Consider the following 26,366-nt stretch of genomic DNA (forward strand, 5'->3'; position numbering starts at 1 on the left):
CTTAAATAAAGATACCTAGTTAGCGAATATATAATTTAGACAAACGAGTTTCGTTTATGAAAATGTGTCTTTAATAAAAACATTATAACACAGTCAAATACAAAAACCTTAAGGTGAATTGGGTTAGTCTTAAGGTGAATAACGGTACAGGAAGAAGATTTTGGTGATAAAAGTGATAAAAGTTTTTTTATAAAGGATGAATTATGATTGAACTAATCAGATCAACCACCTACTGGACGGTAGCCTGACAAAACAATAAGGACTTTAACATAGTTTCACTTTTCCAGAAGATAAAGCAGATAAGGTTGTGTCAATTGCTAAATTGTACATCTCTCATTTATGTCAATAATGACAAACTTATAAAATTCACTTATATAACGAAACTATTAAGCTGATTATTTGCGAAATAGATTCCCAAGTTCATTACTTGCAATTATGTTTAGAGTATTATCTATTGCAACGATGAGAGATGAAAAATGTAGTCAGCAAAACTGGAAAACTTTTTAGTTAAAAATCTAAATCTTCAGTTTCCACAGGAGAGCTGATAACACAAACAGTATAATCTAGTACCATAAAATCATATGAATAAGGAATTGTAAAAAAAAATAAATATCGATTTAGAAAATTATTTTAATGGATATTATTAATATAGAAAATAAATTGCTGCCCTCAACAAATTCTAATCCATCTGTATTTTATCAGTACACTATCAAGGATACATCAATTAGATTGTCATTAGCATAATCTATTTACATAAAAATTTAATATTGATTTTGCGGAAAATTTTATAAAGGTTTGTATTTTTTCAGACTTAGACAGTGTTAATTTTTGAAATTACAATATTTGCGAACAAATATATCTTATTCTGTATTTTCCTTTTGATTGAGGTCTTCGTCGAACTTTAAAGATGTAATCAAATCTGAAAATATTAATTAATTGTATTATCTTAATCTACTTTCAGATATTAATGAATTGGTGCAACAATAATGAGCAATAATCAACAGCCAGGCAAGTCTAGTCGACTTACGGGATCACCATATGCCCCGTCGCCACCTCCTCGTCTCGTTAGTCCGGGTGTTAAGATGTTCGGAGGTACAGGATGGACACCCGCTCGTCCTCGACCACGATGGCCTCAACCCAGTCCAATAAATCCTATGAGCCCTAAACCTTTTAGGCTACCTATGCACCCGGTAAGTCGCAAACATCCAATAGATATTGTTTTAAATGGTCTTGTACCTATATCTAATTAATCGAAAATAAACTGATCCTGTAAAATGTACTGGTCAAATGCCTGTAAAAGCTATCAGTGTAAAAGGCACTAGCAATATGATAACTGCCAATTAACTTATAATAAAATCGACATTAAAAAGATGCTAGCCATTTTTATTAATGACTAAAGTAAATTGATCTGAGGAAATATTACCGTCACTTTACCAGTATATTTAGTCCCAGTATCCTATCTTCTAATTTTTAACTTACAAAGCAGACAATTTTCAACAGATAATTTAAAGGATGCAGAGATGCCGACAAATTTTACAATGCCTTAGATCCGCTATTCACTAAACTTATATATTTTAATATTGGTAATGATGCGCTAGTTCTATTGAATTGAAATCATTTTAACGAAATAAATAGGGCAAGGTACAGTTAGTATTCTTATATTTTCTTTGGAAAAATCACATTTTGTAATTCTATGAAATATTGGTCCTCTCATGAATATGATAACGATACTGCATATTATTTTTTGTTTTTGTACCCTGAAATTGTTACAGCCTTGGAATGAATAAACTCAAATCTAAACAGATTAATGACAGCACAAATAGCCCTAATCAATCAGTAAATGAAAATAAAATAAAGTTTTACTTTACACCAAAAATTGATTTTTTTCGAAATCAAACTAAGTATACCAGCGTCTTATTTGGGTCACCTAGATAACGAAAACACCGGGCTATAACAGGATCCGAGCAGAACTAAGGGAATGAGAGCACTTTGAAAATCCTGAAAAAGTCGTTTTCGACGTCCGTTTTTGAGGCCAAAAATGGGCATCAAAAATGCCATATCTCGGCTATCGTACAAGCTAAGACTTTGCGGATGGTCTCGTTGGATTTAGAATGACGAAACTAAGACAAAACCGTTGGAATTTTCCCGATAGCTCCCATAGAAGCCGAGATATCGACCTTCAAAGTTTGGAATTTTTCATTTTTCGGGTATACCCCCCCGTATCGAATTTTTTCACCAAAAATTGATTTTTTTCGAAATCAAACTAAGTATACCAGCGTCTTATTTGGGTCACCTAGATTACGAAAACACCGGGTTATAACAGGATCCGAGCAGAACTAAGGGAATGAGAGCAGTTTGAAAATCCTGAAAAAGTCGTTTTCGACGTTCGTTTTTGAGGCCAAAAATGGGCATCAAAAATGCCATATCTCGGCTATCGTAAAACCTGCGACCTTGCGCATGGTCTCGTTGGATTTAGAATGACGAAACTAAGACAAAACCGTTGGAATTTTCCCGATAGCTTCCATAGAAGCCGAGATATCGACCTTCAAAGTTTGGGTTTTTTCATTTTTCGGGTATACCCCCCCGTATCGAATTTTTTTACCAAAAATTGATTTTTTTCGAAATCAAACTAAGTATACCAGCGTCTTATTTGGGTCACCTAGATAACGAAAACACCGGGTTATAACAGGATCCGAGCAGAACTAAGGGAATGAGAGCACTTTGAAAATCCTGAAAAAGTCGTTTTCGACGTCCGTTTTTGAGGCCAAAAATGGGCATCAAAAATGCCATATCTCGGCTATCGTAAAAGCTAAGACCTTGCGGATGGTCTCGTTGGATTCAGAATGACGAAACTAAGACAAGACTCGATGTTGACGAAAACATTGACGAACTTGGCCACTTCAACTGACACCAGCCTCAGCTATATGGGAACAGCTCACACATTTCAAAGTCTCGCCTATCAGAGGTTCCTATGTAAAAGAATCCCTAGCTTCATATCTTCAGATTTAGGCTACGAGTACGCAAAAACTTTAGTTGCTTTGGCGGAAGTCTTGCAAAAGCATCCTTAGCTTCGGATCTTTAAATTAATCTATCACTACTAAAAAGCAGAATTTTCCAATGAACTAGCAGATACTGTAGATAGAACTACTTTGATATCGACAACTATAAAAAACAAATCTTATCTTAACTATATGTCTTACTTTTAGAACTAACGTCAAATTTATAGGGCAAAGCTGCAAATATCAAGAGGCTCTCCTGATAATTGAAAATCTAATAATATTATTGCATAATTATTAATTAATGTACCAATATTTAAATATCAAAGACTTGGTGCTGTTCGTTTTAACTATTTTCATGTAATAAACACGTGTTTTCATTGCCATTTGATCAAAGGTAATTACTTTAAGAGGAAAATTTATTTTTATTGGCTACTTGAATTGATTAAAGTGTATTATTTGTAATATTAGATGCTTGTAACTTTTGCAATTAATGATATTTTATTAAGTATTTTAAAGTCAGTCGTGCCAAGAATACATAATACTAAGCAATAAACAGATGCAGGTAATACCGCAAAGAAACTTAATTTTTATTTTTAATATTCTTTGTGTTACATCAAGAGAAATAAAATAAAAGATGATTTACAAGGGAATTTATAGGAAGTTTTTCCAGCATTTAAATACGTAGTCACTATACTATACAAATAGCTGCAAAATCATATGGCATTATAAGAATGGATTCAAATAACTATTCTTGAAGATGCCAAAGTATGTAGATGAAAAGCATGTATTTTTATGAATAACAAATGGAAATTATTGTGTAATATGTTTACTACTACTACTCTTTGATTGGCTGATATGGGTGATTTCCTATGGATTGTTATAATGTTCTCATAGTGAGTATGAATAAGTTTGCACATCTCTGGAAGAATATTAAATTTATCAAGATTGTAGAAAAGAGTTGTAGTAACCGAAGAAAGTGTAAATGGCCTTCTGGACGAGAGCGTGGGAGAACAGTTTTTATTTTCTTAAGAAATCGACTGACAATTCCATAAAAGAACGAGATAATCCACGGTTAAAGCCGTTAAATTACGCCCTAGGATCTATTTTTAACACGTATAGAGTGCAAGAAAAGAGAAGAACCGAGTAAAAGGGACCTATTTCCGATATTTTCCTGTCAAATATGATATTCTAAGAAAAATAAAGTATCAAGTAATACTAAGAAAGTGTAAATTAACTGCATGGTACAACCTTAACCCAAATCTATATAATTTAAAAAGAGAAATTTATATTTAAAAAAAATATTGATGATGTAATGATGCCATGGAATAATTTCGGATGCCCAAAAATATTCTGGACCGAAAAATCTTTTTTATTCATCTGACCGTAAATTTGTGAGATTTTAAACTTATTATAGGAATACAATTGTTATAAAAAATAGTTTATTTTGTATATATTTGGTTTTTCACATTGTTTACATAAAAAAAAATTTAGATCGGATGTTGCACATAAATTTTAGTCATTCTGTGTTTCGAAAGAATCTATGTTTCGAAGAAAGTTTGTGTTTTTAGAAGAGAGAATACCCTCGGAAGCTCTCTAAAATGCTTCTCTTCTAACTTTCTAGAATAGATTTGGCAAGCGGCAAGATTCAAGCTTACAGCCAACTAGGTGAGGTTATACAGTTAACTATCATTGACGCCGGCTTGGCGCCATTGCCAAAAACGACGCCTGTGTAACTATATTTTTTTAAAATCTTGCCTACTGGGGATACTGATATACCTATTTGATTTATTGAAAAATAACTGTTAGTACTAATACTGCTCACTCTGATCACCGCAGGGAAGTAAAATTGACACTTTGAACTTAGCTCTCTCATTATTTATCTCTCTCCTCTTCGTTTTTTCGGAATAACGGTTATGGTTTAACTTGTTATGACTATTCTAACCACTTTCTGGCCCTTGTTTCTAGTCTACGTATCAAAGCTTTATTTTTTAATAATTTTCACCCACGCTCCACTGCGTAGTGGGTTTAGAGGTTCTCAATTTCGGGCGGTGGTCCATAGGATAGGAAAGGACAAAAAATAAGCACGTGTTGACTGGATGAAAGTAATAGATACTTTGTTAACAAAATTCGATAATGTGTTGCCACTCCATTGAAGCGAATACCTCGAGAGCTAACTAATGAATCCTTAGAAAATCTATTTTATTTTATTCGAGTAATCTTGCGTCTAGGGATCTTTCCAAAACTATAATATTGGAGTCCAATATTATTCAGACCTCGAATACGTATGTACTCCAGAACTTAATTTATGTATCTTAAAGTATTCAATTAAAGAAATTCTAAACCAGTTCTACCACCACTTCATTGGGTAGAACTTTCTCTGGTTTCACAGCAAATACCAACAAGTGCCATTTACCTCTTCTTTTCCAGAATCTTATTCTATTCTTTGTCTCAATTTCAGTCATCATAGTTGGGAATTTCTAACAAGGGTGGCAGATAATTTTTTTATAATTTCTTGATTTTTTGTCCCACTACAGGAGCAAAAGTTACTGCATAAGTATATATTCTTTTAGCAACTTTTATAAAGTAATACACTTTTTGATGCGCTTATTATAGAAATATACCTACTAGTTCTAGAGCAAGCGTATTCTAAATAAATCTTTTTGGTCGCGAAGGAGAACCTTTCGGATGTGTCTAAAGATCCGTCGGAAACAATCACACTTAAAAATAGAATCAGAATAATTTTTCGCATCGAAACTGAAGTCGCGGCTCACTATTTTCTGAAAACAAAGATCTATTATTAGTTCAAAATTGTTTTTTAAAGTTACTAGTAGGAGCAGCAGCTCTCCAAGACAGAATAAATCTTGGTTCGGTATATTAAGGTGCAGAAATTAATGGCTTTGAACGATAAACGTCTATTCAGACGTTTATCGCTCAGACTATGTTAAGTATTTGTTTTGGTGCAAGAATTATTGATAAAAATAGGGTTACTAAACTTAGTAGAGGCATAGTAGCTAACAAAGTTCGTTTAATTAAATAGATCGGTATTTAGTTCCTTTACTAATACTATTAGAAAAAATTGTATGACAAAAATTATGTGTTGTATTCAAAATTTGGCGCGGAATACCCTAATTTTTTATCCAATTTAAAAATTCAATGATGAAAGGCATAACATAAAAAAATAGTATTATTAAAATTATTATTAAACTTGAATTCGATACTAAACATAAAATGTTTAAAAAGTTACCATACAAAAAAGTCACTAAATCTATTTCTGGTATTTCTCGTATTGAAATAAATCATGGACTAGGTTTTGTCAATATTAAAAAGTAACAAGTTCAAACATAAACATTAGCTCCATCTTATGAACCTTCCCCAACTTAATCTTAACCTAGTCCAAATTGGCATCTTTGTTAGTTATGATACTATCATTTAATTTAAATAATCTCATGAAGTATTGAGTAATTAGACAATTATACAATTTGATAAAACTAAGTGGTCTAATAGGTATCACATAATAGGTACATATCTTGTATCAGATATTTGTATTTAATATTTTTAATAACTCGTAAGCTTTCAGAATGACTTTCAAGTTTGTAATTTTTATGATAAATTTACATCAATACAATATTTGATTTACTTATCTGCTTACAGTGTTAAAAGTTTTTACTTAAAAGTATTTTTATGAATAACTAATTGATATTTTATTAAAAATGTGCCACCGAATTATAATATTATTATTAGTAATTTCGTCATTTGCAAAAAAACTTAGTTTTGGTTTTTAAAGGTAATTTGCACAAACCGCATCCCAAGAAAAAATCCTTGGGATACATCGTCAGAAATGCAAGAAAATAAGGTATAGTTTTAAACTCTTACCTTGACTTTTTGTCATTTATTTTAGGCTCAAACTCGCCTAGCTTTGATAATAACATATTCTGAGAAATAGGAACAAAATAAATGATACACAGTTGCTTTCATCTAAAGCTTTAAAGATCTCTCAAGGAACCTAACAAAACAGGTTTCGTACCAAATCCTAATCTAATACCAAACTAATTATTCAAGACATTTTTGGAATTAGCAGCAAAGTTGCTGGTCTCTCATTTTTTAAAATATCTGCATCTTTGATTTTGTGAAACAATAATAGGCAGCTTTTTCAGTGAGCCATTTTTCTGGAACGATAAATAAATTAATTAAGATGGGGAAGATAATAACTTTAGTAGATCGTTGAAAAAATAAGTCGTAAATAAATATCCAATTTTAGTATTCAGCTTCAGAAGCTTCGGTTTTGAAGAAAAATAAAATCACCAAGGAATCTTATGTTTTCTAAGTGTAAATGTTTTATTTTCCTCTAAGGCACTAAAGCAAAATACACAAGTTAATAGATTGTTTTCTGTTATTCGGGATCTCTTATATACACGACTGGTCAAATTCTTTCTTGGATGCCAAAATATTTATGCATTAACAGATAATAAAAAGTCATAGGCAAAGCCATTCTTCATCGATTCATTGGTTCCTCACATGCACTTGCCCTGAAAGGCTAAATGTCTTGGGTTTTCTATGTTCAATTGATCCAAATCGCTCAAGTTAGTACGATAGCATGTAACTTAGATTTATTAATATTTCAAGTTAATAGATTGATTGCCGCACTCAAGATCTGAGTTGACCAGACGTGTATAGTTTCTTTTGATTTACACGTTTGAGAGAGGCAAATAAGTAGAAACATGTTCAAGAGAATATAACCCTTGCTTGTTCAGCTTTCTTATTTGACAAGTATCTGAAAAAAAAAATTATTTAATTATGCCCACTAATTTTTCTTTTTAAACCTACTTTTACCTTGATTTATATATCGAATTATAATGAAATATTGAATCATGCTTTACCTCCAAATCCACCTTTGACATGCCTTTTAAGTTAAATATAAATAAAATATCATTATTATCATATTATCTACGATTAATAATAAATCAAGGGATGCCCATGATATACTAACTGCTTAGTTACTTATGCACACCACAACCTTCCTATACATCTATCATATTCCCTGGAGATTATTTAGTTAAGTAAATGTATAAAAAAAATTCGGTAATCTATATGTAGTGTGCACGTCTTAAAGTTGCTGTTTTTAAGAATGTAAATTTTAGAAGCTATTGATAAGGTCTGATGATGTCTGGGACGAAACACGTGTAACTTATTCTCAATCTTAATATAATTTGAAAACTTTTGACCAAACTTGGACAACTACTATCAATTAAATGCATGACGAGTATTTTATTGATCCGTCCATGTAAAAACTACATTTTAAAAATAGGTAATTATAACTATTACTTAATATCAATAAAACGAAAAACGAACGAAATTTTTAATGAGTTTTTTGTTTAAAATTGCGTTGAGTTTGCGTTTCTTGGAAATTCGTTCCAACTTCCTTTTAACAGTTCCCAATGAGGGACCAAAGAAAGAAATGTATTCTAACAAACAATTAGCAAGCCTCCCGTATTAGTTATTCATGCATTAATATAACTGGGGTGATGATGATCATTAAGATAACTGGAAATATGAAATGAGTCTCGTTTTTGCATTTAACCAACAATGGCCGATCTATATTTCCATTGATAAGGTTATGGAAAAAACAAAACTTGCTTTCTACACTATAAGGTTTACAAACCCAAAAATATCATTATGCTTGTATAGGTATAGCCACATACTACAAGCTACAACCCTAAAGAACTTATTTTGTATAACCTCAATCTTATCAATGGCATTATGGTAACTAGGTGACTAAATCATCATACAATCTTCAAGGATCATTGATCTCACAAAAAAGCAGTATAATATTTTTTAGTTAAAAGTACACGTTACATTAAACGTCGTTGTACATCTATCACTAGCAATAAAATTATTTTCACATGACACACTTTAAACATAATAGAATTGTTAGGGTCTTCAAGATTATAAAAATAATTGACATTTAAAAAAAGAAAATTCTAAAGGCCTTATATTATCTCTATCTGAATATGAAGCAATAATATGGATACCTTAGATCGTACCCTGAGAGTATTATTAGTCCAGAGGAGGAATATTGCCATTCATTTTACCAATGAATATAACGAAAACGGCAGCTCTCCTCTCAAGACAAAAGATAATAGCGGCAAAAGACACACGCCAATAATAAACACAGTTGATTCACTTCTGATACACACAATTGAATCTCACTTAAATATTTTATTCTTAATGTGACTATAATCTATAACTTTTTGAGCATAATCAGGTGGTACGACTGGTCACTATTGCCAATTATGGACCTTAAGCGCAATTGCCAAGAATGGACTCGTCAAAAAGAAAAGGAAGCAATATATAAATACAGGCAAATTTCTTACTTTTTAAAAGTTCCCGCTTCCCTAATAAATTTCCACAAATAACCACAATTGACTTGAAATTCGATTTACTAATATTTATTTATTTATTTTCAGCCTTCTCCGGCTCCCATAAGATGTTTTTCTCCATCTTCCTTATCCGATTCTTATTATCAGGGCATTCAGCCATACTCCTCTCAGGTAACTTCACCTCTTCCCTACCCGCCATTGCACGATTATGAAATGGTAGGAATGCCACTTTCTCCTCCCCCTTTACCCCAGAATTACCCTTGCGAAGAGGAAGAATATCCTGGAGGGCCATCGACCGCCGAAATTATTGCCAACCAAAGTCAGGATTATATTGATGAAAAATTAGCTGAGTATCAGGCCACGATTTTAATGCTCCAAGGTAAGTGTTGCATTTTTAAAACATAATATTTATGATAGTTTAGATCTGAAGAGTTCATAAAAATAGAAATTGCAATATTCAAAAACTGCAATTATCTCCTATTGTTTTCTTATATGTATGTATATTTTTGACCTTAAAATATACGACGGATTTTGCTTTTTAGCCAAAAGTCAATATAAGGCACAATATTAGGTTTTAAAACACATTTATGCATTTTTAAATTTGGGAGGCTTAAAACATATCAATTATATGGACAACCTATCTTTAGGTTTGTTTCTTTGACTTGTCTGCTTCTTAAGGGATAATTATTGACTCTCCTCATTGCTGGTAAACATATTTTTTTGTAGGTTATTTTATTTTATTAATTTTTTTTTATGAATTTTTTAGCGGATATTTCAGGTTAAACCAGATTTATACACCAAAAATACATAATGACGATATAATTTATTAATGGCTAAATAACGTAAAAATGTTAATTTTATTTCGTTACAATCACATCATTTTCTGATATAATTCTTATCTTTATTATTAAGTCATCAAATTGTTTAAATTAACACCAATAACTGAAACCAGAATGTTGATGATTAGCCGGAATTATATTAAAAATAAGAAAAAGGAATTAAAATAATATTATCTCCTTACCCTCATCAGAACATTTATTCTCTCCATTGGTCTGCTTTGCAACTCTAGCAAATTCTTCGTTAACTTATTTATACTCTATTGGTTCAATTTGCTTTTAAAAATCACATATTTATGGTAATACCACATAACGAAATCAAGAGGTCCTAGGTTTAATGCTAAATAAAAAATAAACAGAGTTGTGCCTTTCGATCCACTGGTTGAAATAATGATCATCTAACCATTGCCTCAATGGAATTAGTTGAAATTTAATGAAAAGATTTTCTAGATCTTGCACAAAATGCAGTATAGTAAATTATATTTTTAGAAAAAACTCTCATGCAAATCCTTTTGATTTTCTGAAGGGACCAGCTAATATTCCTGCCCAAACGTTAATTTTTTGAATAGTGTGTATGGCTTATTTCCAAATTTATGTAGGTTTTCATCATTCCAGTAATGAATTTTTGTAATACATATAATGGTCACTAATTATTCGCAACTGAAACAAAGCTACTGCGAACTTGAGGTTTTGCAAAAATTCTCTGTCATAACTTTACAAAATTGATTTTTTTTTTCAACTGGTTTAGCATTGTGTTCATCTTATTATGATCAAACTGGTAACTAAATAACCCTTTTGCTGTAGCCGCAAATCTAGTCATTAAACTCGAATTTATTGTCCAAGAACTTCAATTTCTGGTCTGAAGTCGTCAAACTTACACTAAGAATATTAAAACAAAGCTAATATCAAATAAGCTTCTTTAAATGAATTACTTAAGATTGGAAAATCCAAATAAGTATTGTGCAATGTTTTTTGATAAAATATGTTGCACAATATGAATTCTGGATTGATCATGTGTAAGTATGTTAGGCTGATACGCCTAATTATAGTTTCATCGATCATCCTGTTGCTTTTTAGAGTTTAGGCAAAAATATCACAGGTAGAAGTAAACAACTAATCTAACTTTTTTAAAATTTTATAGGTTATGCTATTCGAGATTTTCATATTGCCATATCAGGTTACTGAAGGTTACTGCCACTGTAATAAAAAATATACTTGCATCTAAGGTGACTTTGTGTGAATTTGTTATGTCGTTTTCATGAGACTGACATGTCAATTGCATACCATAAAAGTATCATTCCGCGGCTTTTGAACAAAATAAGAAAACAACGATAGATCAAGGCTTGTGTTATTTTCAATCAATAACAGACATATTTCATAGACTAGCACGCGGAAATTGATATTTTTTATAAAATATAGCTTTAGAACGATTATCTGTAAAAGTTTAACATTTGTTTGGAAATACTTGTTTGACCAGAAGAAAAAAATCAGGAAAATTGACCGGAATAACCTTTAAGATGTTACTGATCCTTCCTAGAGTGACAACATTTAACGATTTCTTCAATTGTCGTTGGTTAACAATTTAATAAAAATATGTGATTTTACTTATTGAAAATTGTTACTTTAAGTATAAAGGTAATTTTGCTGCTCAGTTACTCCATGAAAATTAGAAGTAATAAATTCTTTTAGCCTTGATGAATTTATCACTATTTTATTCGAAACTGGTCTGCTCCTTGTGTTATTCTGTTTGTTAACTGATATTCATTTATTAGAAATATAAACTTTATGATAAATCCCTATAGTACATTTTTAACCCACAAAAACTTAACTTGCTAATTTTTTTATACAAAACCAGTTGGAAGTTTAGAAAAAAGTATTTGAACAAGCCTTAAACAATGCAGCAAATATGAAGTTTCACATATAAAATTATATTTAATAAATACAAAAACTAAAAAGGGAAAATTGTCAAAACCCTTAGTAATTACATTTTATGTCTTTTTTTGTAATTTATCGATGCTCACGAATCTTGAAAAGTGATATTTATGTAATTTCACAAAATGGTATATCATGGCGTGCCGATGTAAAAATTTTAGGTATTTTTTGTAAAATAAAGTCAGAAGATTTTGCCCAAATTTTTATCTTACATATATAAATATATGATTAAAATCCTCTTATTTACGTCTTTTCCGTGTCGCAATAGTCGTCATTCCGTTTCTGAAACGATAGTGGTCTCCTAAATCTTTATATTCATCGCTATAATTATATATAAAGTAGTATTAATAGTTCGTCATAAAAACATCAAAATAAAGCGAAATAATTCATTTAATTTGAAAGTTTATAGTCCAGTGCAATTAGGAAGTAATATCAAAAATATACTTTATTTTAAGTATAAGATCTTTCTTTACCTATTTCTAAATCAATTACAATTAGAACCAATAGCAGAATTTTAAAGTTTAACTTATTAATTACGTTTTATTGTCATTCTCCTTTTTGTCCAATTGATGAATTCAAATCTTTGATTTGGCGAGTATTTATTTAAAGAATCAGATTTTGGTGTCGTCTTTTATAAAAAAGTACATATGTATTTTTTAACCTTTTTTTTAGTCAGATTAATCTAGAACATTTAGTGAAATATAAAACAATAAGTTATTACTTTAATTAATTTTTCCTTCGTAGCTAAGCTTGCTTATCTTTTAAATTCTAAATACGCGCATTTAGAGTTTCGCTATTGTTACTATTCAAATTATGCGAACAAGATGAATTCTGTTAGAAAAACTCGCTGTACCGCCTATGCCTAACAATAATCCTAAAGCCAGTAAATTATAAATAAAAACACAATCATTCTTGATGTAGATTAATAACTTAAGTGGGAATTTGTTTCTGGATATTGTTCACAAATAAATCTAGACCTAAATCAATGATAAGGCCTTTTCTTTGGTCATACTACTTGTTGATATAACCAATCTTACTTGGTATCATCCCATAATGTTATGATTTGACATTGCCGGTAAAATGTTTTATCTAATCTACTTTAGCAGTTTTAATTAATCAAGTTAATGGATTTCCTGTCAAAAATGTAAAGTTTACCCTTTATCAAAAAAATGCTGATAAATTTCATGACCAGATTACAGTGTTTTCGAGTAACATTCGCATTCAGTATAGAGCTGTATTAAACTTATCATGTATATTTCATGGAATACTACACTTAATGTTAAGGTTACTTGCAACTATGATCTACACTACTTGAGTGCAATACTTTTAAAAATCATTTACCTTTGTTCCAAATAATAAATATCCTCGGATAGCCTTTAATTTGTAAAATAAAGCATGCATAATGCCATTTCACTAAGACAATATCATGGCATTAAAAATCAGCTTAAATTATTGAGCGAAGAAAATAAATCTTTCCGTTTTCTGTTATTAGAGGACTCAAAATGAACTTGATATACCTGCAGGTGGGATAACTAATATTTTAATAAGAGTTGATTAAAACATATCTTCATATAATCATACTAAACGTATGTCCTATTACGAACGGCTGCAACATATCAGAAAGTACTGCAATTCTTCCTAACTTTTTTTTTATTAGACCACTGTAGACTTGTGTCTCGGTATAAACTTGATGCCCATGACAGAAGGTTGGTGAAATCTTCTGCGCTATAATGCGTACTTCATCATCATTATTGGATTATTCCTTATCATTAATACTGTTTCTTGTGCAAGTTTCTTCCTATCAAATCGTTTCTGTGAGCATTATTCAAGTCTTATTGTATTTTATTGTGAATTCACTGATAATGCATGCATTTCATTGTTCACGGATCGCTCTTATTGCCTGCTTAGTAGCTGCAAACATCTAAGAATTATTATTACTCCCAATCGGGAATTTCGAAGTATCATAGGATGCAAAAATGATAATTTGATATTTCTTTTTATAAATGACCATAAAAAACATCTTACATCGCAATTGGTCAATTTAATCTTTCTTTGAGTTTATTTATTTTATCATATATTCTAAATATTTTAATAAATTGAAAATATATGGCTCAAACTCTGCTAAGCCTAGGCCGGTTCTATTATTATTTTGCCATCGGTGGCTACTCGATGAGCTATTTTTTAACACTCTTAATTAAAGTATTCAGTATTTTTATGTGAAAGTAACTGAATGGCTGTAATTCTATAGGGCCCATTGTTCAACCAAGAAAATATTATGCTTATAAGTTATGTAAATATTGTACTTAATTTGTTTGGTAAATAAATAAATAAAAGATGAATAAATTACCTGGGTTTTTACATCTAAAACCGGAAAACTGATACAAAATACAAGAAATATTTTTAAGAATTGGTGTTGAATTTTTAACTAAGGAACTTTTGACTAAGGAAAGCTCACAATCTCAAAATATCTGCTTATTCATAACTAATTTCCGTAAGGTAAAAAAAGGTAAGATAGTCAGAACTAATTTCATAAGATAAGGTAAAAGTATATCGCAAATTAGGAAATTTCAAGAGCTGACCTGAACGTAATACCTAGAAATAGATCGCTACAACTTGGAATTTTTCATGACTTTGAATGTGGTTAGATCACTGATAAATAAACCGGGACAAGTAAAAGAGATAATGTATCGAGATGAGTTTTTACTAATGTTTATTCTAATAGCATAAATAGGGTATAATTCTCATAATTTAATATAAGAGTGGTCCAAAAATGAGAAGTGCCTTATACATAAAAAGGCTGGTCAGAAAACTTGGTGGTCCAACCTATAGAGCAGGAAATAGTATGAGGGTCTCTTATTTTAAAACCATGTTTATTTATCACTTCCAACAGATCTTTAATAGTTTTTTTTAATCTTTAAATTAATTAAATCTACTTTCAGAGAATCTTAGTTTTTAGCTTAAGATTCAAAATATGGTTGATATCTTCTCTGGAAATACTAATTTAATTCTAACATTATTTTCAAAAAAATCGGTTTTCGGTGAAACTTCGAATTAATTAAGATAATGCCCAACTGATAACACGATCATTAATTTTCTTTCAACAAAACGATTATGCTATTCTTAAATTTACTGGACTATAATTCTTGTTCACTCAATCCACCAGAAAACCTTGAAAAAAACTAAATTTCGACCCGCTTGTTAGTCTTGAATAATAATTAACTATAAAATATATGTTAAATTGTGAAATAAACTTTTTGTGTGCTTCCTTTATCTAAGCATTATCAATTTAAACAATACAAAAAGCCGAAAGTAAATTTATTTAATTAATTAAATTAAGTAACTGTTTTCATTAAATTAAATAAATTTACTATATATATGGAGTATGTTTTTGAAAAAATAAATGTGTTAAAATCTCTCTTGTGCTGCATATAGGTATAAATAGAATTTGGAATCTGAATCTCCTCATTTAAACATTCAAAGCATTAAGGTGTTCTTAAGGGAGCGTGAAAAAGTTCTAAAACCGTTTCCGTAAAAATGTTTCCGAAAGAGAAGCATATTTCAATTGGCCGAATAGAGAAAATTATCCTGATTACCGAATATTTTAATTATGTACATATTGTTTCTCTTAAAGACCATATTTTTAAACAATGACTGGGAAGAAAGGCCCCCCAATTTTATGATGAAACCCAAGTACTTTAAAAAATTGAAGAAGGTTATTAGGAACAATACGCGAATCTTACCTAATACTTAATCCAAGGCCACAGTTGCACGAATTTTGGGATGCATTTATGGGCTGATATGTAACAATGGAACAATGAATGGTCCACTCCTAAAAAATTGGGCAACAGTTTATGCAATTTTTGCAAAACAATTTTTACGAACGGCTCTTTAAACTTTAAAGCGTCCCCGGGTCTAAAAGCTCTTAATTTTTTTGTGGGCTAGATGATAGAACGTATCTATGAACGAGAATATAAAAGTAAACAAGTAGTACAAAAAACACGAAATGATTTGCCAGTATTTAGAAATCTTTAAAGAAATTTATTTGACCCTTCAGTGTGTGGCTAACCTGTGACAATAATAACATTAAAACTCTTAATATAATTAACTGTAATACTGTTTTTTTATTTTATTTTTTAACTAGGAATACATTCACCTTATTTTACTTTAATTGCTAGTATCCTTGACTAGGAAGTTTTTATTTGGAGAAATAAACAAATATTTGATTTGATTTAATTTTACATCTATGGGTCAATCAAGCCAAATAGGTCATCCAAAAAAGACTTAGATAATTTTACGTAATATCTACAAACTTCGGCATCTATAATATAATCTTTCGCCAACGGAATGGTAATCTGACCGACCACAGACTTTTTGTTTCCAGAATAAGCTGAAGTACGTGTTTTTCGAAGAAGTAAAAACTTTGCTCAATAGCACCATTTGAAAATCTATTAGATTTGTAATATAAAACTACTGTAAAAAGATTATGTATACATATATTACAAAAATAGAACATCTTTCCTTTTCTACAAAGACTTAAGTGGATTATGGAAATTCGTTTTACGGATCCACTTAAATTTATTGTAATTAAATTGTCAGCCTTGGATAATACATCTCATTACTCAATAGTAAAAGTTTGTATCAAATTATTCCTAGGTTACCACAAAAGAAGGAAAAAAAAACATAAATCTCCTATTACATCATTTTTATAAATTTAATTATTTAAACCAAATTTAATATAAATGCAATTTCTGAAAAATTTTTGAAGGATAGAATAGTAAAATTTTAGATTTTCAGTCTTTTTAAATAGTTACAAAACTCTAAAAATGCAAATACATAAAGGGTCAAAACTTTACATTATTATATTACGAATTATTTAAACGAACTTTAGCAATAAATAGCAAAACCCATGAAAAAGAAATGACAAGATTTGCCGATGGCAATAAGGCATTAACGTATATCTGTTCCACTCAATAGGAAGGTTTCTTAACTGTTCTAATAGAAGCTTTATTAAAATAATTTATCGGCTAAGAACTTTCCATAGATTATACCGCCCATACAAATATAGAATAGGCCTTCTATTGTCACCTGGTTTCAATTGTGGAGAAATTGCTGACCTAGAATACAGCAAATAAATTTAAAAGGCTATGTCAAAAGATTAAATTATGATCTTAAATTAAAGTACTACTTATTCTGAAAGTTTTACTTACATATAACTGAATATTTCGATAAATATTAAAATTATTTAAACTTGAAACCCGAATCTGCATGATATATCAGTTTTTTAATACACAAAAAACTAAACTGATAATTTAGTATTATATATAGCTATTAAACTATACATAATTAAATTTTATACAATTAAACTATACATACTCTTAAAAAAAAAAAACACTAAAAAGGAACAGTTTTAGGGAAAACTTAATAGTCTGAGGATTTTTTCATAGACGCAAAGTTGCATTTATTAATAGATTCCTAGAACTTCTTACATAGTCTAATTATGTCTAGTTGATTATATTTTCTCCTATAAACATTTTTAAAATATATTCTTTAGAAGTAGTTTTCAGGATAGCTAAATTATCGTATCGTAATCTTTTTCCTCCAAAAATATTTTATGATCTTCTAACCCGAAATGTGACAATTCTGAGTTTCACGAGAACCCAAAATATATTAGTATCACTTTTATTAATAAATACTTGCATAAAAAAAGTATATGTTAATACCCCTTTTAAAGATAATATATCATAATAATTTAATTTACTGTGACTGAAAATCGTCACGATGTTGAAAATACTTGTCTTTGCAGAATGAAAATTGTCATGGCATATTAATTTCACATATGTTTATATATTATGTGTATTGTTCTTAAGGTAAACTCTGTCCAACCACACCAAATGTTTGAGATTCTTGATGATTATCTAAATTCACTACTACAAAGCTAAAGTAGTCATAAAAAAGTCAACAGTTGGTGCACCATAAATTCCGTTGTCTTCCTTCAAAAAAAAAAAGGAAAATGAAAAGACGTTGTAGAGTAACCAATTTATTTCATTTAGGTTGCATTTTAATTATATAAAATATAATTCTAGCGTATTTTAGTAGACTTATTAATTTTAATATATATTCATAATTCCAATTAAATACGCATAAGTATTATAGTTTTAAAATAATTATAAGCGCCAAATAGCACTAAGCATCCAAATTAAATTTGTTGCAATAAACGATTTTCTTTGATGTACCATCTCTAAGTGGAATAACTTTAAACAAAGCGTCTTGTGCGCAGTCTTCGTCTTAAATGGATGTTTTGGAATGTCTTTGTGACTCATGGCAATATATTCCTCGTAGAGTAATTTATTTCCATTTTTTTTAGGTTTCGTGAAAAAGTAGGGTATTTATACATTTTCTTTTAAAGTGGTAAGCGTGCTTAAAGTTTTTTAACATACAGGTAAATATAGCTTTCTTGCCTTTATCGCAAACAATAACTCTCTTTTATCGACTTATATTATCATATGTGGTTTTGATTCATATCTTTTAAGCATCACGGCTACAAATACTTTTAAAGAACACAATGTGGCCAGACTGGTCACAATTAAGCCACATAAAAAGTGTATGAGGGTAAATGACATTTCCTGAAGCTGAAACCTCTAAATCGGTCTTTACCTCCAAAGTACTCGTATTAGTACTTCGACTTTCGACACTAAACTTCGAAGTCGTTGTCTTCGAACTGAAGGCAGTCTTGATTCTTTTGGTTTTCTCCATAGTTTTCCTTGATATACTTAGTCGTTAAAAATTCTGCAGGATCCTCAGTTCCTTTGGATTCTTCGTTACTATCTTTGCTGCTTTCGTAATAGTTTACTTGAATACCCATTTTGCTGTAAGTCTTTGGTAATATTTTCTAGTTCACCGCTAAGGTCAATATTGTTATTGCATATTGTGGCTGCCTTCCTATACAGAGTTTTAATGATTTCCACATATGTTGATTGAACCGAAGAGAAGAAGATTCCTGGAAGCAACTTACATCACGCAAAACCAAGGAATCTTTAGCCAGGCCAATGTTGATATTCCTAGCATCTGGAGACTCTTGCTACCAGACCAGACGTACATGAGGTCTGGTCTACATTCTGGTCTGCTCGGGTCTGGATTCTATACACATCTCTAGTAAATAAATCAGTAGAATAGTTATTGTCGTTAGTTGGAGATATTCCCCAACCAAAATGACTTGCTAAATTTAAAATAAAAACAATGGAAATTAAAAAAAAACGAGTTTAATTCTTTTTGAAGCATTATTAGTTTTACAAAAAAGTGGCACAGGTTGGCAAGAACCCTAAAGTTTCTTGAAGTCTTCAAAAATCACCGAGATACTCTGCAACTAATCCATTTTAAGATCCAACAGTTGTAGCATTACGGTAACATTAATAGTGATTAATGTTATACGCAAAACTGATAAAATTAAGTCTTGTGCTGCTAGACTATAGAAAAGCATTCGCTCAAATATATTCTTTGTCGACGTTTCACTCTCTAGGGGATCATCCTCAGGACTATATATCGTAGACCCGCTATTGTCTAAATTTATTTCCCATATTTATAAAAAAAAAATTAAAAAACCTATAAATCCTTATAAATACTGTACTTTTGTGCAGTGTACTCTGTACTTTAAGTTACTAATAATAACTTACAGTTTTACAGTTACTATTATTAACGAAGACCATCATCTATGATATATAGTCCTGAGGATGATCGTCTGAAATAGTTTTTTTGTCCATATCCAACAAAAAAAATTACTACTACAATACAAACTGAGGTGACGAGAAATAATTCACATTTAAATTGTGACGTCCTCTGAGCTATTTTCAGAGTTTATGAATTTTTTTGAATATCTTCAAATTAATTGGGTCCTATTTGCAAAGCAGAAGTTGAAAAAGCCTCCTGGAATTTCTTTGAAAGGACTTCTCAAATCTCTATTCTTTCACCAATTCTCTTTGCAATAGCTAGCAACTAGCTTCCCTGATTGTAACATTCATGAATACACTCATAATAGCTAAATATGTTATATAATTTTTTTTATCCTATAAAGAGAATTACTTTTGCAGTTTGTTTGAAGGAGACTAATGCGAAAATAAAACAGTGATATAAAAAAAAGATGAAGAAGTTTAATTCTCATTTTTATATCTCAGTCTTAGTCTAAGAAATAGAAGAGGATAATAATAAAGTGATCTTTTCCTTGTATAATCGCCAACTGCGTCAGAAAAACAGTATTTCCAGATGATCCAAGTCAAGAATTAGTAAAGAGTTCATCAATTTTTAGATTTTCATCTCTACCAAACATGGCCCGTAAATCGAACAACAAAAATCAAAATGCGAAAGCACCAGCGAGTAGCAGAGGATCTTCTTTAATTTGTTATTTAGAAGATGTCTTTGGCTGTAAATAAGTTTGAGGTTGAAGTAAGATTTTTTATACAATGATTTATGTGCTCACATCGATATCAATCAATAAACCCACATTTTTGTGGGTATAATAATAAAATTTTGCTATTTATCTGCAAGTTAAGGAGATACGAGAATCTCTTCCTAATAGTTAACGGTCCGAACAGTAAGGCTTGACATTTTTTTGGATTTAATTTCAGACAGTGGTTTAGAGAAATGTTAGATAGTAATTGGAGATCAGTATTTATTTTGTTTTGTCTGCATACTGATGTACTATGGTAATTGAGGTACTATATAATGAATAAAATAATATATATCTGAAACCATAATCTGGAATTTAAATCTTATTCAAATTAAATCAGAATAGAACTTTTGCAGTAGTTTGAAACGAACTAGCGGCCTATACAAGCAAGCCAAAAACTAAGGTTAGATTCGGATTTTCCAGCAACCAAATCTTCTTATTCCAATTGTTTCACATTTTTTCTTTTAACACTGTCAAATAATAATAATAATTTTAAATTTGACATCACAACATGGTGTGGATTTCTAATTTGAATCATTACGGACCTCCCTACTATTAGTTTTATCCGAGGGTATTTATGACTAATCAGAAATAAATCGCAAAAAAAAACATTGTCTTACATAATATGTTAATAAAATGGTAGACCTTAATACCCTTGAATACCTTAGTAAAAAAGGCACACAATATAAGATGTTTAATTAAAAATAAATAACTCAGAAAGGTAATTCATGCCAAGCTTCGGACCAAAATCAAGCCTGGCTCTTCTCAGGAATCGTTTGTTTGCTGTTATTTCCTGTTTTTCACGAGTTCATTAAAGAAAAATATTCTAAGAGGCGACAGAGATCCGACAAGTATAACTCATAGAGTTATTGGATACTATTGATCCAATCATTCATCATTCCTTACACTTCTTCATCATTCCTTACACTTAAATCCTGCAAAGGAAAAACTATGAATATTCATGACGGTAACCAGGCCGGATGACGAGAGATGCATCGTGGGAGAAGTAAACTACCGTACCCCAAAATTGCGAACCCTACACAGTAGGGAGTGGGTGAAAATTATTAAAGAACCTGTCGCTCAAGATATATATATACTATTTCCTGATTGTTAGAGGTTGGACAATAATAATTACGGGTTATTAATTCTATATCTTAGTATTCCGCCATCAACTGACATCACTGTTAATTCGTTTAGGTTTAAGGTAAAATAGGTTAAAGGTATGCACCACACAGTTATGCTTTATGATGTATATTTTGTGGATAGGTTTTAAAAATTGTGGTGGAAGTTCTTCTTTGTTTGTATTATCATTATTTATTACTAATGATCTGTCTTAAATATTTAAAAAATAAAAACTTTCGAAAAATTCGATTTGATGTTATACTAGAGACGAAGGCACAGAAAGTGGTTAGAATAGCCATATCAACTTCAAATTTAACCGTTTTCCTGGAGGACTTTAGGGGACCCCAAGGAGAGACGAAGAATGACTCCATCCATCCCTGTTCTTATGAGGCACTACCGAGATTCTCTTTTTTTATTCTGGAACTTGCAAGTCGTGCAACACCTTCTTCAATAAAAACTAGTTTATTCGAAAACAGCCTAATTAAGTACGCTATTTATATATGCTGGTACAAACATGATCTTACATGACATAATGATTATTGATCCAAATTGTTTTTCAATCCCATAAAAATAACAGTTAAAAAGTATGTGCAAAAAATATAAATACTTTGAAAATATTTGCTTTATAATATAGCAATTGCATTTATAAAATTATATACTAATTTCAACCTTTCAAATTAATAACAATATTAGCAGCTGTGACATCTTCGCAATGTTTAGCAGGATGTTTTTTTTAAATTAACGTTATGAAATGTACAAATTATATTACGCTCTCTGCTTATAGTGTTATACTTATTTTATTTACTCATGATGTAATAGTTATAAACAAACATACCCAGACGTGCAAAATCTCTTTCTGATGATGGCGAATAGATTCGTGCGCATGAAGTCTGCCTCTCCTTTCCACTTTTCTTCCTCGGTGATAATATTTCTCAGTTTCTGTCAGTATTGAACCGGTCGCGCAACAAAACAACGCAATATATGGCTAAAACACAAACGGCAGACTTTATAAATGCTAATACGCTTTATATAGGCAAAAGACTTTAAAGCAGAAGTATGAATCAGTGTGAAAAATGAAGTTAAACTCTGCTAAACGGACTGTAGGGTGGTAAACAGGAGGTTCAGGCAAAAATACATTTTTTTATTATTAAAAAAAAATAATTTTTGGCTTGAGACTGCAGATGAACTAAACGATTAAAGAAGAATTTAATTTACATTATTTTTTTAATTTAATTTATTGAGCCAGTAGATTCCAGTTTCTATAAAATGTAGTGCCTTTTCATCTTATGCAATTTTTACTAGTTCTAAGTTTGTGGTGAAATTTAATGTATTACATGTAGTAAATACCTGCAAAATTCAGATGGCAATTTGTTGCTTAGAAAGAACTGTAATAAAAATAACAACAATGGTAATATATTGCAATTCTGCATCATAACAATAAACAAAAACTGTTGACCTTAACGCTTAATATAAGAAAACCTGATTTTGTCATCACGGTTTAAAAACAGTATTTTTAGTAGGTGGAGTGGGTGGTTGTATAGGCATATTTATGTTTTTATCATCTTTAAAACAATTAAGGACCTGCCAAGGTTTAATTTTGCTTATTTAATATAAACTCCTTGGTACCGGCTGAAATGCCGGTGCCGGCTCGTAGTCGTTTTAAAATGTATCCGTCTATGCACAGAGCTTTTCCCCACCCGTAAACACTGATCAAGATCGTTTTAGAATATTTCAAGTTGCGTATGGTGCATACACCCTATGCATACTAATGCTGGTGCTGACTCCCTTGGTAAAACTGCAGCAAAAATATTTATTTTATGTTAATATTTTATTGATTCTCATCAATGACGTCACATATCAGTGGAAGGAGTTAACATAAGTCTAATAATGTCAGATCTATAAATTCAAATCAAAATAATACAGTTTTTAAAAATATACATTTTTGGAAAATTTGCTTATATTGCACAATAAAAACAGGAATTTTTACTGATGTCTAATTATAGAAATATGATTATTAGAGTGTTTAATTATTTTTAGTAATAATTGAGTAAATAACTTGTGTATATTCTTTGATGCCTTGCATAGCGTACTTTTATCATTTGCCTGTACAAACTAAAAAGCCAATAAAAAAAAGAGAATTCGAGGTCTCCACCCAGTAACATATAGACCTTGACATATTTCGAGGAGAAGAATATAAATGCTTTTTTATCGAGTAGTAGAAATATCAGATAAATACCCGCAGGGCAATCTACTCTTAATGAACTAAAAGACCAAAATCGAAAAGAACTGTATAATTTTAGTTTTTTAATATTTATTTGCTTTGTAAAATTTATAAAATGCAACTTGACCATGCTTTAGAAACAAAAAGTCTAGACCGAGACTCGATTAATACGAATAAATATTTGTGCTTTTAAAATATATCTAAATTTAAAAAAATCCTTATTGTAAAACTGAAAAAAGGGCAGTTTCTTATAATTATAATAACCTACAAGAAAAATTTTAATAATTATTAAAATTATTTGATATTTAATTTTTTAGATTTTCGATGAAGGAAATTGAATGTCCTTAAAATTATCCAGTTGGAGTGTATCATAATTAATAAATAAGTAAAATGAATCGATTGGGTTAGTTAGGTTAAATAACTAATAGAGAAAAAATATTTCCTGTCTGGTTTGTTTTATCGAATAAGTACTATCACTATACTATCTAATGGGTACTAAAACCAAGAATAAATTTGAAAAGGATAGCGCCATTTTAAACCATTTTAAATCATTGGATATTAAGGTATCGCATTCAAATTTTGAAAGTTGTCAACGGCAAGAGCGCATATAAAAATACAGAAAAAAAATTCTAGAACCTAATCTAGTTTAAGAAGGTGAAAAATTTCTTGATTTTTTTTCTTTTATACTTAAATAAAAATTATTTATAATAGTTAAACATTTTGTAATTAAAATTAGCATAAGACCTAAAAGAGTTTCTTCATCTTGTCATCATTAGTTTAACCATCGTATCTCCATCCTTATGTATTGACTACAGGTATAGTATCAGTGAAGCCTACTATTTAGGGAAAACAAGTAGATTTTTTATATCTACCTCTTTGAAGAGTCTAAGATCCTGCAGCCTTGTCATTTTTGACATTGTGCAATTTGATCTGGGCTTAATTATAGAGAAATTCTTTTGGTGTTTCCTGCCTTCTTCTCTCTCTCTTTCTCCTTCTCTCTCATTGCCCCCCCCTGCATAGAAAGACCCGATATTCCTTGATATCATCTGCCCAAAACACGGTCTTATTTTTCTTCAGGCTCACCTTGTTCATAAATTCCATATCCTGTAGTGTACAGTGCCGGCTAAAAATTGACAAACTTTTAATTTATTTTCTAATAATACAAGGTATTTAATATTTTTGAGCGACTATGTACTAAAAATGTTTATCTTAGCCTGAGCAATAAATATATACAAAACATCCAGATTTTTCGAAAGATGTGAGTAATTAACGCAAAGTCTTTTTTTATGAGGACATAAATGGAGAAACTTTTTGTATGCACGGGATTAACTGAATAGTTCTTGTTCAGATCAGTTCGTTTTTAATTTTTGATAAGCTCAATTGCTTACCAGAATGCCTCGAGGTGTAAATTTATCAGTTCAAATAAAAGAACTTATAATTGAGAAGCACAATGCCGGAATTAAACAAGTGACAATTGCTAAAAAACTAAATCTACATAAAATTGTTTGTAAACATATTAAATTGTGGCAAACTAGAGGCACTACTGCTATTATTCGATAAACCAGGTAGACCTAAAAACTACATCTACAACTGACAAGCTATCAAATCCATTTACTTTTGCTGAAGATATAAAAAAAGCTTATCCAACCCTATCTCTGTCAGTTCGATCTACTCGAAGACGTTTATGCGCTGAAAACTTAAGAGCCAAAAGACCAGTGGAAAAACCTTATATCTCAATGAAAAATAGACAAGCGCGTTTGACTTAATAAGTTAACGTTATAAGCCTACAATAAAACATGGAGGTGGTAATATCATGGTATAGGGATGTTTTTCTGGAAAAGGTGTTGGCCTACTAGTAAAGATAGAAGGCATCGTGACTGGCCAATATTATTTAAACATCTTAGGAAATATTATGCACTCATATACTGAAGATAATTTACCGTTAATTTGGACTTGACAACGATCCGAAGCACGCATCCATAATTGTAAAAAACTTCATAAATTGGGGTTTTGAAGTGGCCAGCTCAAAGTCCGGACCTGAATCCTATTGAGAACTTGTGGGATAAAGAAAAAAGTTAGACAATCAAATTCTAATGGGATTTCTGAAGATGCTATTCACATTCTTCTTAAATCCATGGTGATGGCCAAGACGATGTGCTGAGGTTATAAGGAATAAAGGTTATGCCATAAAGTATTGATTTTTTTTTTAATTTTCTGTACAATAGTATGAAATATATCATGAAACCCAAAAGTTTTTCCGTTTTTGTCCTTAAAGTAAAACTTTTTTTTTAATGATTGACAATAAATTTTTTTCGAAAATTTGTTTTTTATTTAATTTGGTTAGGCTTATAAGTATTCATAAATGATATTTAAAATTGCTTTAAAATTACTTCAGTTAGAAAAAAAAAACAAAAAGTTTCCTCACTTATGGCCGGCACT

At 30.4% G+C, this 26,366-nt stretch overlaps 2 protein-coding genes across 7 annotated transcripts in view; one reads left to right on the plus strand and one right to left on the minus strand.

The window, feature by feature from the left end:
* Window positions 1–26,366, plus strand: part of LOC126741159 (muscle-specific protein 300 kDa-like) — a 221,094-nt gene that overhangs the window by 6,458 nt on the left and 188,270 nt on the right. For all 5 annotated transcript variants that reach the window (XM_050447499.1, XM_050447501.1, XM_050447503.1 and 2 more), the window contains exons 2-3: window positions 962–1,190; window positions 9,464–9,755. In XM_050447499.1, coding sequence (XP_050303456.1) covers window positions 987–1,190; window positions 9,464–9,755 — 496 coding nt within the window. In that variant the 5' untranslated portion in view covers window positions 962–986. The remainder of the gene's footprint in view (window positions 1–961; window positions 1,191–9,463; window positions 9,756–26,366) is intronic.
* LOC126741161 (uncharacterized) lies at window positions 778–26,213 on the minus strand. Of its 2 annotated transcripts, none has more exons than XR_007662129.1 (3): window positions 23,054–23,272; window positions 22,542–22,691; window positions 778–919 (listed from the first exon to the last, which is right to left on the minus strand). XR_007662129.1 is itself a non-coding variant. In XM_050447505.1 (3 exons), the coding sequence occupies exons 1-3, from the start codon at window positions 24,971–24,973 to the stop codon at window positions 914–916; spliced, it is 330 nt and encodes a 109-aa protein (XP_050303462.1). In that variant the 5' UTR covers window positions 24,974–26,213; the 3' UTR covers window positions 778–913. The 2 variants fall into 2 exon arrangements, 1 of the variants encoding a protein (XP_050303462.1); XM_050447505.1 differs by lacking the exon at window positions 23,054–23,272 and adding an exon at window positions 24,800–26,213.

This window comes from Anthonomus grandis, chromosome 10 (genome assembly GCF_022605725.1).
Source record: "Anthonomus grandis grandis chromosome 10, icAntGran1.3, whole genome shotgun sequence".
NCBI classification, from domain to species: Eukaryota; Metazoa; Arthropoda; class Insecta; order Coleoptera; family Curculionidae; genus Anthonomus; species Anthonomus grandis.

Bases quoted from the DNA above. Each gene is read 5' to 3' on its own strand.
- LOC126741161 (XM_050447505.1), bottom strand. From the start codon at position 24,973: ATGATATCAAGGAATATCGGGTCTTTCTATGCAGGGGGGGGCAATGAG. The intron at 22,692-24,799 runs GTAGATATAAAA...TTTGTGTTTTAG, and splicing joins ATCTTAGACTCTTCAAAGAG to CCATATATTGCGTTGTTTTG.